This window comes from Aspergillus neoniger (assembly GCF_003184625.1).
Source record: "Aspergillus neoniger CBS 115656 unplaced genomic scaffold BO87scaffold_2, whole genome shotgun sequence".
Lineage (NCBI taxonomy): Eukaryota > Fungi > Ascomycota > Eurotiomycetes > Eurotiales > Aspergillaceae > Aspergillus > Aspergillus neoniger.
In genome coordinates this window covers 540,565-553,279 of record NW_020291130.1, presented here as the reverse complement: position 1 = coordinate 553,279, position 12,715 = coordinate 540,565, and the positions used below count along the sequence as shown (strand labels likewise).

General features: G+C 50.8%; 7 protein-coding genes across 7 annotated transcripts; 5 read left to right on the top strand and 2 right to left on the bottom strand.

The window, feature by feature from the left end:
• Window positions 1-327: 327 nt before the first annotated feature.
• On the top strand, window positions 328-1,531 carry BO87DRAFT_348980 (SDR family oxidoreductase; the record flags this gene model as incomplete). The annotated part of the gene is made up of 7 exons (XM_025621000.1): window positions 328-412; window positions 469-645; window positions 708-881; window positions 939-1,097; window positions 1,154-1,210; window positions 1,270-1,406; window positions 1,457-1,531. The coding sequence occupies 7 exons, from the start codon at window positions 328-330 to the stop codon at window positions 1,529-1,531; spliced, it is 864 nt and encodes a 287-aa protein (XP_025484623.1).
• Window positions 1,532-1,839: 308 nt separating this feature from the next.
• Window positions 1,840-2,934, top strand: BO87DRAFT_403096 (SDR family NAD(P)-dependent oxidoreductase; the record flags this gene model as incomplete). Its single annotated transcript, XM_025625741.1, has 5 exons — window positions 1,840-1,914; window positions 1,987-2,234; window positions 2,323-2,612; window positions 2,678-2,809; window positions 2,862-2,934. The coding sequence occupies exons 1-5, from the start codon at window positions 1,878-1,880 to the stop codon at window positions 2,932-2,934; spliced, it is 780 nt and encodes a 259-aa protein (XP_025484622.1). The 5' UTR covers window positions 1,840-1,877.
• A 68-nt stretch (window positions 2,935-3,002) lies between these two features.
• BO87DRAFT_454981 (cupin domain-containing protein) lies at window positions 3,003-3,810 on the top strand. The gene is made up of 2 exons (XM_025628608.1): window positions 3,003-3,321; window positions 3,387-3,810. Exons 1-2 carry the CDS (start codon window positions 3,088-3,090, stop codon window positions 3,720-3,722), a joined length of 570 nt encoding a protein of 189 aa, XP_025484621.1. The 5' UTR covers window positions 3,003-3,087; the 3' UTR covers window positions 3,723-3,810.
• A 93-nt stretch (window positions 3,811-3,903) lies between these two features.
• On the bottom strand, window positions 3,904-5,602 carry BO87DRAFT_348973 (major facilitator superfamily transporter; the record flags this gene model as incomplete). Its single annotated transcript, XM_025620999.1, has 3 exons — window positions 3,904-4,809; window positions 4,870-5,005; window positions 5,061-5,602. 3 exons carry the CDS (start codon window positions 5,600-5,602, stop codon window positions 3,904-3,906), a joined length of 1,584 nt encoding a protein of 527 aa, XP_025484620.1.
• Window positions 5,603-6,178: 576 nt separating this feature from the next.
• Window positions 6,179-8,161, top strand: BO87DRAFT_348970 (AMP dependent ligase/synthetase; the record flags this gene model as incomplete). Its single annotated transcript, XM_025620998.1, has 5 exons — window positions 6,179-6,285; window positions 6,348-6,911; window positions 6,994-7,721; window positions 7,782-7,967; window positions 8,045-8,161. Exons 1-5 carry the CDS (start codon window positions 6,219-6,221, stop codon window positions 8,159-8,161), a joined length of 1,662 nt encoding a protein of 553 aa, XP_025484619.1. The 5' UTR covers window positions 6,179-6,218.
• A 67-nt stretch (window positions 8,162-8,228) lies between these two features.
• Window positions 8,229-9,332, bottom strand: BO87DRAFT_438043 (thioesterase family protein; the record flags this gene model as incomplete). Its single annotated transcript, XM_025627874.1, has 3 exons — window positions 8,229-8,889; window positions 8,943-9,180; window positions 9,236-9,332. 3 exons carry the CDS (start codon window positions 9,330-9,332, stop codon window positions 8,229-8,231), a joined length of 996 nt encoding a protein of 331 aa, XP_025484618.1.
• A 236-nt stretch (window positions 9,333-9,568) lies between these two features.
• Window positions 9,569-11,582, top strand: BO87DRAFT_454978 (cytochrome P450). Its single transcript, XM_025628607.1, has 5 exons — window positions 9,569-9,814; window positions 9,881-10,425; window positions 10,497-10,567; window positions 10,646-11,213; window positions 11,301-11,582. Exons 1-5 carry the CDS (start codon window positions 9,577-9,579, stop codon window positions 11,430-11,432), a joined length of 1,554 nt encoding a protein of 517 aa, XP_025484617.1. The 5' UTR covers window positions 9,569-9,576; the 3' UTR covers window positions 11,433-11,582.
• The last annotated feature ends 1,133 nt before the right edge of the window (window positions 11,583-12,715 follow it).

Here is a 12,715-nt window from a genome sequence, read left to right as displayed (position 1 = left end):
ATAAACAATGTTGAAATTCAATTGTCGATTTGATCTCCTTCATCATGACCATATATGATGGTGCCCCGTAATGACAGTGGATAGACCGGAAGGGCTGACGGAGGAGCTCCTTTGGGAAAGCCCCGAAATACTATAGGGCTATGAGTGCCGGTCTCTCCTGCTCCGGAGGTAGATGGCTATTACGTTGGATGATAGTCTTGTGCGATTATGGCCTCTTCTTTCTTTACCTACCTCGATCAATGGTTGCACCTGTTTGAGTGACTCTTCTGTGGACGTTCCTCGCTCGACACACGCCCTATTGCTTTGATACCAGTTTTCTACGAAAGGATGAACCATATTAATGGTGCAGTGATTACAGGATGTGGAAGTGGAGGTATCGGCCACGCGCTGTCTGTCGAATTGAAACGTCGAGGTTAGACACACGCATGATTCATGCATGAGTAGAGATAGCATCCTGACGATTGCCAGGGTTCCACGTCATCTCGACACTCCTGTCCTTTGAAGACCCCAGCCATCTCGAAGCCCTCGACATTGAGGTGGTACGGTGCGATGTTACCAGTGAAGAAGACGTAACTGCCTTGAAGAGACTAGTGGAGAAACGACTTGATGGGCGCCTTTCCATCCTCATCAACAACGCAGGAATATGTAAGTCATTACCTGGTTAGAAGTTCGATAGAGTGGCTCCAACTGACGGAAGCGCCGAGCAGGTTATACGATGACAGCAACTGATACCCAGGTTGACGAAGTTGAAAAGATGTTCCGAGTGAACGTCTTCGGGCCAATGCGCATGGTCCATCATCTCCATCCTCTTCTTGTGCAAGCCAAAGGCCTCGTTGTCAACATCGGTTCGGTCGGGGGAATTGTGCCCTACGTCTATGGAGGTGAGCTCCATTTCTTCAACTAATCCTGTAGCTTACTGAGATTTAACTCCAACCCAGCCAGCTATAACGCCAGCAAAGCAGCGCTTCATCATTACGGCAATACCCTGCGCGCGGAACTCAAGCCTTTCGGTGTCCGAGTTGTAAATATCATATCGGGAGAAGTCTCGACCAATGTCTTGCGCACTGATCGTTCCAACCAGCGAAAGCTCCCAGAAGGTAGGTTTCGAAGTCCTGCTTCGCGCCTAAACTTACCACTGACTCCAACATTGCAGAGTCAATCTATAGTGTTCTAGCGGAAGACTTTCAGAAGCACATTTATCGTACACCCAGTAGGTTTCACAAGACCCCGGTTTTCTCTCCATCACTTGCTCATATACTTTATCTGCAGAAACCATTACCCCGGAACAGTATGCCCGGGGTGTGGTCGACCAACTGCTCAAGCCCTCGCCAGCAGCTTGGGTGTGGTACGGCGCGCAGACGGGAATTGTGCGGTGGTGCGACATGTTGCTGCCGCGCACATTCTGGGTAGGATCCCTTGCAATCCGTCGATCTCATAGCTAACGCCCACTCAACAGGATTGGCTTTTCTATCATATGTTCAATTTCGAAAAATTGGCGAATGCTGTCCGAGGTGTGAAGGGAGATGTCTGATCGGGGAATCTTTCGTGAACATTGGCAATAATTTTGACACCCGAATGCCAAATACTGTTGCAGGGGGCAATATAGGCTCTGCTATACATCCAGGAATAGTAAGGATGTAGTGGAACTCGAGCACGGGCTTGTGAGATCGTGGTAGGACCTTAGCTCGGGCCGGTTCTTAAAGGAGCGAACCCCGATATTGAATTTCGTCGGAGACAGCTAGATCTTCTTTATGACTTCACTGAACATGTTTATACATCGCCATAGTTATATCTAGTCCTGATACTCTGCTCATCGTATAACTGTAAACATTCGTACACCTTCCACCCAGAACAGAATCAGTAATCATTTGGCAAAGATGAACATTGACGGATTTGCACTCGTGACGGGAGCAGGTAGGCGCTGACAAGCAAATACACAGATACATAGTGTTCAACAACTGATACATATACCGCTATCACTAATAGGTAGTGGCATTGGCCGCGACTGTGCCATTGCCTATGCCATTGAAGGCGCAGCCGGTGTGGCATTCGCCGATCTGGATCCCGTCGCAGCGACAGCCGCCGCCCAAGAAAGCAAATTACTCGCTACGAACCCCGACTACCGAGCATTGACCATTGAGGTTAATGTCCGTGATCCAGACAGTGTCCAGGAGATGGTTGACACAGTCGTCATGGCCTTTGGCCGCATTGACTACTCCGTCAACAGCGCAGGGGTGAGTGACAAATGACGCCCGTCATCCCAAGAATATATACAGCATAATCTTTGCTATCTTCAGCTGACTATTCGTTTAACCCTTCTAGGTTGGTGTCGAGCAGCCAGCAGAGATTTCCAAGGCGTCAGTGCGAGAGTTCGAGCGCTTCATGGACGTCAACGTCAAAGGCACGTTACTCTGCGTCCGCGCCGTGAGCGCCCAGATGAAGCAGCAAGAAGCTCGGCACTTCTCGTTGCGTAAGTCCACTCCCGCCCGGAGCTGTGGTCGGGGCGTGATCATCAATCTGGGATCGAGTAATTCGTATGTGGCGACGCCCAATATCGTTCAGTATACGGCCTCCAAACATGCGGTGATGGGAATTACTCGCAATGCCGGTGCGTCCCACGCTCAATTCTTTCTCTCTTCCTCATTTAGGAAACTGACGGTGAGAAAATTAAAACCAGCCCTGGATTTAGCTCCATACGGGATCCGAGTCAATTCGATCTGCCCCTCGTGGGTGGAAACTCCGATGATCGAGCGAGCGGTGGCGGGCGATCCGAATTTGGCATTTGTGATGAGTCGAGTGGTGCCGATGGGTCGGATTGCGACGAAGGAGGAAGTCTCCGATGTGCTGATGTTCATGAGTAGTCCGCGGGCGAGTTTCGTCACCGGGGCAGGCTGGATGGTCGATGGAGGGGCTACTCTGCAGCTGCAGACTTGAAGTCAGTGTCTATAAACATATATAGTACCTCGATAGTATCAGTATCGTGTTTCTCCATTAGTCCCATCAACGCATCCTTGCTATCTTCTCTCTCTGCGTCCGTATCTCTGTCAACCACTACTACTATTACTACCACTACCACTACAAACCACCATGGAAGACACCGGCCCTATCACCCAATTCCCAGCTGACGGCCTCCGCGCCTCAAAGCGGCTCATCACGTCCCACAATTCCGAGGGCAAAGGCGTCTTCATCACCGAGGACCACGGTGACCACCACAAGATCATGGTCCGCGGCAAGGGCGTAGCCAACATCATCTACAGCACCAAGGGCAACCCAGTAGACATGACCGATGACGCGGACGTCAAGTTCGCCAAAGAAAACGAGGTATCCCCTTCTCCCCTCATCCCCAGTCTCATTTAACCACTTCCTTTTCTAAAATCCCGGAATAGCCTCCCCTGCACATCCCCAACGGCTCAGTCGTCCGTCTCATTGACTTTGCCCCCGGCGTCGAATCGCCCATGCACCGCGCTGTCTCCCTGGACTATGGCATCGTAATCGAGGGCGAGGTGGAGATTACTCTGGACAGTGGCGAGTCCAAGATCATGAAACCGGGCGATATCTCGGTGCAGCGCGCTACGATGCACAAGTGGCGGAATGTGTCCGATACGAAGCCCGCTCGCGTGGTGTTTATTTTGTTGGACTGCTTGCCGTATTCGGTTAATGGGATGCAGATGACGGAGGATTTGGGCGATTTGGCTGGGGAATATGCTAAGAGGGAGGAATGAGTGCTTTCGTGTAGGACGTGTGATGCGTTTAGATAGGTGATCTTCGAAGATGCCACACAGTTAGAGAAATCGTGGAGACAAATGTCTCAAAATACTACCAGATTTCGCGGAAAGTCTAGGCCATCTAGAGACTAGCTGTTATATTACAGAAACAAGCAAACTCATAGACAGATGATGTGGCTTATGCAGACTCTGTAGTCAATCTCTTCAGCGCCCGACTCCGAACCCGCACCTTGTGCCCCCAGATATAGAACAACACCGGGATTGGGATCAGCCCAAATTCCAAGGCAGCCAGAACAATCCCGGCCAAGCGTGGACTCAGCGCGTGGTAGAATCGCTCGCCGGCTTCGACCAAGCCTGCCGCCAGGAGCGACCGGCAGACGACATTGGACACCAGAGCCGACGAGGCAAACATCCCATATGAGGCCGCCACATAGTTCGTGCCGTAGGTGAAGATGACCGTATTTCCAAACCCGAAGAGGACACCACCGATGATAGACGCGATCCAGGGAATCGAGGTGGGAAGTGAGGTCAGCGCGAAGATCAATTGCCCGACTGGAGCCAGCACGGCAGCGATGATGATGACGGAGACGGCTGACTCCGGGGCGCGTTTGCCTGTTCGCGCATCGACTGGATGTCGATTTATCAGTCGCCGCAGCATGGGCTCACATAAGACCGTCAGCGTATTGCCGATCAGCACTCCCACGAAGGCAAGGCCGGAGATCTCGGGGGACCAGTGCCGGAGGTCGGAGAAGACGATGGGATAGGCGATGAAACAGAGGTAGAGGACGGCGTAGATGACGGCAATGTACAAATTCCAGAACCACAGCACGGGTTCGGTGATGCACAGTTGGATGGGCCGCCAAATAGCCGTGGGGAGGCGTTGCTGAAGGGGAATTGTCTCATCGTGCTTCGACCACCAGCGTAGATCACCGGTGGACTGACGCTTAGCGGCTGCGCGTCGACGCAGGATGATGGGCTGGTACGTCTCTTTGATGCAGCTCATCAGTAGCCATCCCACCCCGGAAATGATCATGATGAACCAGTTGATGCCTCGCCAGCCCCAGCGCTCGTAGACAAATCCACCCTGAACAAACAATCTGCTTGTTAGCACCTTGTTCCCTGTGCTTACGTGGGAATATCTTACTATAATCGGTCCAGTTACTGGCCCATTCAATGGACCAATGGAATATATTGACATTGCCAGCGCCAGTCGTGAACTGGGCACGATATCGACCAGGCTCCCCGGCGCAAGGGTGATCATCACACCACCGAAAATAGACCTAACCGATCGACATAAGCTCTCCTAATCCTGCAAACTGGAAACACAGGACTCACCCTAAGACGCGTGCCACCAGGACGACAGCAAACGAGTCGGCCATAGCAGCGGCTGGAATTAGGCCTACGTAGACCAGTAAGGAAACAAAGTACACCGGTCGCCGTCCAAATGTCTCACTCAATGGAGCGAGAACAAGCGCTCCGACCGACCACCCAATCAGATAGAGCGAAATACCCAGGTTGGCGACCGTTTCGCTGGCAATACCCAGCTCGGCCATCATCCCCGTGATGCCGCTGGAGTAGCACGTCGAATAGAGGACCGTGGCCCATGCAGTGTATGTTATGGCCATGATCGCGCAGACCTGGTACCAAGTCTTCCAGTTTTTGGGGTTCTCGGGGTCGTCATCGCAGAAGTCCACGCAGAACTCCGGAATGTGCCTGCTAGACTCGTTGGGTACAAGGTATGCACTCGACGCTGCTTGCGAGGACGGTGTCGCTTCGTCGGTTGGAGTGGATATACCCCTTTTTGCTTCTAGAGCGATGCTATTTTCGTCCGACTGAGGATCAATATTGGGACTCTCTCTTGTCGGATTCAGAGCCATGGTTGGAAAATGCTAGGTTTTGACACACTGGCACCGGAACCTTTTCAAGAAGATGGGACAACATAGTTCAATGTACAAGTACCCCCGATCGCATTCTTTTATCTTATAATACGTCTACGACTGCTTACGACTTCTATTTTGAGTCCTTAGTATTATTCCAGTCGAGGTAATCTACCAGCTTATCTGACATGTTCTTCCGGTCATGAACAGGAGTTAGGGAGCGCCGGTGCACATGGTCAATCACCAACATTGATTAGGCTCCCACCATCAGCTCCCTTCTCTGAAACACGCTAGAAGCTTGAAGCCTGTAGTTTGCCACTGAGACGTGACAGCTGAAACAAGGCACAATAGAGGGGGCGAGGCTTCGGAGTTTAAGATTTGGGGTTTAGTTGCATCCTGGGGAGTTCGGGGCTGGCCGAAATAGGAATGACCATTAGGGCCGGCATTGATTGTGGTGGTCACTCAGTTGGTGCATCGGCCAGGGGCTGAGACACCAGCTGCATGTAAGACTACTCATTCATATTCATGGGGGCTATATGATCATTTGTCCCTGCGAATGCGTCTACACACTTGTACCTTGACTATACAACAACGAGAGGCAAAACAAAAGCGTAACATGGCCGTGTATTTGCCCCGGAAGGATTACAACCTCCCGCAACTCGATTTGTTGTCGGTGATATTTGGTATGAACACAACAATGATGATCATCGGAGAAGTGAGATTTCCTTTTTGCTGAGATACGCAGACTCTCCCATTTCCTGGACCGAGGAAGACACCATCCTCCATGCCGAGGCGGACGATCCAAGCAACCAGATCACAAAGGGCCAGGCACGAATCCTTACCAAGCGCGTCGCATACCATCTCCGACATGACTTTGGAGTCGGCCGTACACCATCCACGGATGTGGTAACCGTCATTTCCTCCGGACAGGTCATGTTGCCAGTGCTGTTCTATGGAGTCATCGCTGCCGGGGGCGTTTATTCTTCCGCATCGTTTACCTGTACTGCATCGGAGTTAGCTGCTCAGATCAAGCGGGCAAAGAGTAATATTGTGCTCGCCAGCGAAGACTGCTTTGATGTTGCCATTGCTGCCGCTAAGGATTGTGGTATCTCCTTGAGTCGCGTGCTAATATTGCAGAGCATGGGACATCGGAGAGAACTCAGATGTGCAGCCACTGATCGCAATTACCTCCAAGAACCTTGGAGTTCAGACCAAAGGCTGGATTGGGAACGAATTGAAGATCCTGAAACCCTTAAGAATCGGACGATATGTCTGCTGTACAGCAGCGGAACGACCGGGCTTCCGAAGGGTACGTTCACGAGCGTCGATCCACCCTATATCGTTAATTTGAAAGACCGGTTCAAGGGCTCACTTATTCTTCTGGCAAATAGGGGTGCGATTGTCTCACCAGAATCTGGTCTCCTCCTCACTTCTTCCGTCCATGCTAGATCGAGAATACATTATTCAGAGACGGCACAGCGAGCCTAGCTACGTCTATCGCGGTACGACGCTGGCACATTTACCCACAGCTCATATCGGTGGCTGTCAGGGTTATTTCACCATCGCCGCCATCTCTGGTGTTAAGGTGTACTGGATGCGGAGGTTTGACTTTGCGAAATTCCTCGAATACAACAAAAGGTACCAGATCACCGAGTTCTTCACAGTCCCGCCGATCTATCTCATGATCGCGAAGTCGCCTCACGTCACGGACCAGTTCCAAAGTCTACAACGCGCCTTGTCAGGGGCCGCACCTCTGGGGCCACAGTTGCAAGCAGCAGCTGAGAAACGTCTCGGATGCCTCATAACACAAACTTGGGGGCTAACGGAAACCTCCGGAGGCGTGACAATGCTCCCCTGGGACGGCAGCTTGAACGACAACTCTGGCAGTGTGGGAGCCCTAATGCCCAACTGCCGTCTCCGTATCGTGGACGATGACGAGAGGGACGTGGGCGATGACGAAGAAGGAGAGCTATTAATCTCCGGACCAACTGTAATGCAAGGCTACCACGAAAATCCAGAAGCCACTCAAAACAGCTTTACCCAGGACGGTGCTTGGTACAAGACTGGCGATATCGGCCAACAACGAGGACAACTGTTGTATATTGTTGATCGGAAGAAGGTAGGTTGACCGTTACAACCAGCGAAGTATTATCTCTACTGACTCTCGTGCTCGGTATAGGAGCTCATCAAGTACAAGGGTCTTCAAGTCGCACCCGCTGAGATTGAGGGTCTGCTATTGTCCCACCCTTTGATCCAGGATGCGGCGGTGGTTGGTGTGACCGATTCGGAGTCTGGAAACGAGTTGCCGCGGGCATACGTGGTTGCGGATCGCGCCCAAATCCCTGGATCAGAGATCCTGAGCTTTGTGAGCTCTCGATTAGCCGCTCATAAGCAACTCAGGGGCGGGGTGGTATATGTGTCCGCTATTCCAAAAAGTGGTAGTGGAAAGATACTCAGAAGGGAGCTCAGAAAGATGGCAGCGGAGGCTGGGAGATCCTCGAAGCTCTAAGTCAGGACATCTTTGTCAGAGCCATTACTTTCTCAGAGAAGTTGAGTTAGGTTTACGAGAGTGATGGGTAAAATTAGATCATGGTGACAACATATAATATCCGTATCTATATATTTCTTATATCTTCTCTGTCCGTCCGCCGTTTCTCTCCTTAGGTACAACGAGCACCGATAACTGGCCTATCGCCACCAAATCACCCTCATTATCGCTAATCCGAAGCTCAACATCCATTTTCTTTGATGTAAGCTGCTGGGAACGGGCCTCTTGAAATAACCATCTAACGCCTTCGGCTGGCAATGGCTTGTGCAGCTGTAGTTCTAGTGTCATTGTGGGATACCAAGCAGTCACCCACGTGTCTGCGTCCTCTTTAGTCAACATCATGCCGACCTTTTTGTCCTCCACCTCTATCATCCGGTTCACCATTCCAACCGCACTATAGGGCGACGACTCCCCTCGTTCCGCTTTGAAATTATCCGGAATCTGCGGCCAAAGGTCACTAATCATCGGAATACATTCATTTGTCAAACGGTCGTGAGCAATCCGAGGACCGATCCATTCCACGACCTTGGTCGAGCCAAGTCGAGAATCTCGCGGAAGAATGTAGTCGAAATGGGTTCTAACGCGTGAGTATGGGTCGTGGCTGATTCTACACCGAATCCACGATTCATCCTGAACACCCTCTTCGTCGTCGATGACCATTCGAGGAACTGGCTCGGCTCGCCATCGCTCAATTTCGGGGTCTAGAGCAATCGCCGGAGTTTTAATCCAAGGACCATATCTGGTTTTGTCTAACATTAGCATCTCCTCGTTTATACATCTGTATTGTCGTACCGTGCGTAGCACAATGCTCGGACTTGGCCATCCTGTACTAGTCGTATATGAAGTAGGCTGGTAAGGGTCCCCTTTTGTATTTCTTCTACTTCAAAGAGCCCAGTTGTATGGATAGCAACGCGCCGCACATACTCCACATGCAGATTTTGTAGGGTCAAAGGGTTACAAACATCCCACTCGCTTAAATGCACTCGTGCTGCCTCTGCAAACAGTGCCGCGATGAAGCCGCCGTGGGCCGCTATAGAGCTGGTCAGCTTGGGTTATTTGCCTTTCGACGATCGGGAGATTAGCACCCTGTCCATTTGCGTACGCCGACTCGAAATATTTCTCGTATGTATGACAAGTCAAGCGCTTGACTGACAGTGCGTCACGGAGTTTGTTGTTTTCCATTCTAAGTATGTAAGTTGGGATCAGAGCTGAACAGAGTAGAAGTTTGCACGCAACCAACCGCAGGATGATGTCTAGTATAGCCCTGCAGATCGGCATGCACTAATCCGTCGTCGGGGCTTTCCGTAATGGGACGATGGCCGGCACAAATCAAAGGGCAATATATCATGGAGACATCTCATCGTTAGTACCTGAGAGTAAGAGACTACATGTTTTGCTCGCAGACACTACCATGGTAGCGCTCAGGATGCAGGACTATTTTTCTCTGGGCCAGATCAGCCAGATCGGCCTATGTGACGCCTCAAGGATCCTTTTCACTCTATTCGGATCCTATGTTGTTCTTCGCTTGATGTACAATCGCTACTTTCACCCTCTTCGTAACTTTCCTGGTCCGATCTGGGGAAGTCTCACGGATTTCTATAAGCTGTACATTGTGGCGCAAAAGGATGCTCACACTCGTGGTATTGAAATGCACAAGAAATATGGTCTGAAACTACAACTACCACAATGTAGTACAGTGCTCAGTGTCACTAACCTGCCTCAACGAACAGGCCCTATCGTCCGAGTAGCGCCCAATCTCCTGGCCTTCAGCGACCCTCTCCTCCTCCCCGTGGTCTACCATCGTCGCGCCGATAAGACCGAGTTCTACAGCACTGGCATCCTTGGCGACATCCCGCCACCATTCCAAACCCTCAAACACGAGGACCATGCGGCCAAGCGCAAACGCATCGCTCCGTCATTTTCTATGTCCAACCTACGCCGCCTGGAGTCCGACATGGATGTTCGCATTCTTGAGTTCTGTTCCACCCTACGCACCAAGCATGCCAAAAACGGCAACACGCTGGATTTCGCCGAGTATGCGCAGTGGTTCGTCTACGACCTGGTGACGCAGCTGGCGTTCGGCTCTCCGGTCGGCTTTGTGCGGGAGACGCGCGACATTGGAGGGCTAATCCATCATTTCCACGATATGGCGCCGTTGGCGGGTTTCATCGCGGCGTTGCCGTGGCTGGCTAATCCGATTTTTCAGAACCCCTTGTTCAAAAGGTATCTGATGCCGAAGCCGGGGGATAGTACTGGGACGGGGCAGATCATGAAGGTGAGAGGGGCACGAGGAAATTGGGCGCATGCAAAAAACATAGTTTTACCTTGCTAATGAGGTGCAACCAGTTTCGAGATGACATGCTTGAGCATCGACTTAAAGACCGATTCGCCGAAGGATACGATGATTTCCTCTCCAAGTAGGTGCCCATCATCTCCCAGCCTTCTCGGCTCATGAAGGCGCTAACCATCTGTTATCCTACTTCGAATGAGCATAGTCTGCTCAAAGCCCGCAACGAGGATGGCAGCCTCATGACCATCGAAGAGATCAAGACCGAATGCTTTGTGCTCATGGTCGCCGCGTCGGATACTACCTCCGCCTTCATCTGCCCCTTCGTGAACTATGTAGTGCAAAACCCACAGATCTACCACTCCCTGATGGAAGAGATTACTACGCACGAGCGAAAAGGCCTGCTGTCGAACCCAGTGGTCAAATATGACGAAACCAATGCGATGCCCTACTTCATGGCCTGTGTCAAGGAAACCTTGCGCTTCTCGCCTTCCACCCCCATGATCATGCCCCGCTACATAGCCAAGGATGGGATCAAGGTGCTGAATGATACGTATATCCCCGGCGGAACGGAAATGGGCGCCAACCCATACGTGGTTCATCGTGACACGAAGATCTATGGCCACGATGCGCACTTGTTCCGGCCTGGGCGATGGTTGGAGGATGAGGCGCGATCAAAGGAGATGGACAAGTATCTTATGAGTTTTGGGTATGGGTCGCGCGTATGTTTGGGGAAGAACATCGCTCAGCTGGAGACTCAGAAACTGTGCTGCCAGGTACGTGGTCGGTCCTGCTTATCTCGGGCCATTCTCTCCTGCATGCCCTTCACCCAGGGATTTCAGTCGGTCTGACTTGAAGTGCAGCTGTTCCGTGACTTTACGATTGACATCGTAGATCGCAATAATCCTTGGGAGGCGAATAACCTGGCCATTATGGTCTTTGCCAAGCAGTTTCTTCGAATCAGTGAGCGCACAGCTACCTCGGGAGCCGTTTGAGGCCCTTCCTTGGGATGCGACTTCAACATTTGGGCTCACTGGTAGTTCTAGAATGTGACAAGGAAACCAATGATTGATTTCTTTGCCAGGCCTCTCTTTTTGTGTCACTTGCTGTTCATACACCCTTGATGCAGAGAGAGAAGACATGACAGAACCTTTCCATAATATTAGACTCTCAGGCACTCTTGTCTACGCTTCCAATCGACATGTATTGATAGTGATAAGTAATTTGGGTTAATATTGTTAACAAAACCGTAGTGTAACTCCTCACAATGTGGTGTGCTACCCGACCATACTTATTCCTGGGGACTTGGGTTAACGGGTCAGGGCATAAATTGGCATAATTTCAGAATAAGATAATAGTGCAGAAACTAGTTGAACAAAATGTGATCGGACTTTCCCTTTCTGCGCGGCCCGAGCCTCACTAGGTTTAGCCGACAACGGTACTGGAGTGCGAGAATGGTAGTGGTCAAATTAATGTACTATTAACAAATAATCATCCATTGCTGTTAATGTTGGCTATGAGACTATTCGAACTAAGTAGTCGTAGTGAGCACCGTAAGATACTATAAAGTAAATATATATGCATTGATCTTCAACGATTACCAACTACCTTGATGTTCTAGATAGACTTGAAAGCCATTAAATATATTATACTATCATTCTTCCATCAAACACCAAAATCACCTTGAGGACCAAGTGAGGTGGCTAAAGCACGACAAAGGGCTTCCGTCAATGAAGTTATCACATTCAGGACTTTTCAAAAGTAATCGATGGTCGACTCCGAGATGCTCCATCACGGTACACAGGCTATAATCCAATCGTGATGAGAAATTTTGGGAGACGCCCATAGCTACGAAGCAAGATCTCGACGACGCCGTTTTAGCCGCCAATCGAGCTTTCCCCGGATGAAAGAAGACGACATGGGAGGAGAGAAGTCGTTTGTTGGAGCAATTTGCCGAAGAAGTGGCGCACCATGCCACTGAATTAGTGGAGTTGCTCAATGTTGGAGACGGGAAAGCCGGTAGGTGCGGCAGGCAAAGGTCTGAATTGAATTCAATGATGGATTATTGACTACTGGATCCGAGTCTGGCAAATGATGGCAAAGGTTGAAATTGAAACAGCAAAAGCAACCATCTTCATAATGCCTCCTTGCAGCCACCAAAGCCAGTCCTGGTGCTGAGCGATGCCTCTTGTAAGGGCACAAAAGCGGCCTTGGAGTTGAGTTTGGTAAACAGGGACTGCAGCAGTACTGCAACCCGAAGTCAAAATATTTGCATTTT

Excerpts from the sequence above, each read along its gene's own strand:
- BO87DRAFT_454978 (XM_025628607.1), top strand. The coding sequence starts at position 9,577 with ATGCAGGACTATTTTTCTCTGGGCCAGATCAGCCAGATCGGCCTATGT. Across the intron at positions 9,815-9,880 it reads TGAAATGCACAAGAAATATG|GCCCTATCGTCCGAGTAGCG; the intron begins GTCTGAAACTAC and ends CTCAACGAACAG. Across the intron at positions 10,426-10,496 it reads GGACGGGGCAGATCATGAAG|TTTCGAGATGACATGCTTGA; the intron begins GTGAGAGGGGCA and ends AGGTGCAACCAG.
- BO87DRAFT_454981 (XM_025628608.1), top strand. The coding sequence starts at position 3,088 with ATGGAAGACACCGGCCCTATCACCCAATTCCCAGCTGACGGCCTCCGC. Across the intron at positions 3,322-3,386 it reads AGTTCGCCAAAGAAAACGAG|CCTCCCCTGCACATCCCCAA; the intron begins GTATCCCCTTCT and ends ATCCCGGAATAG.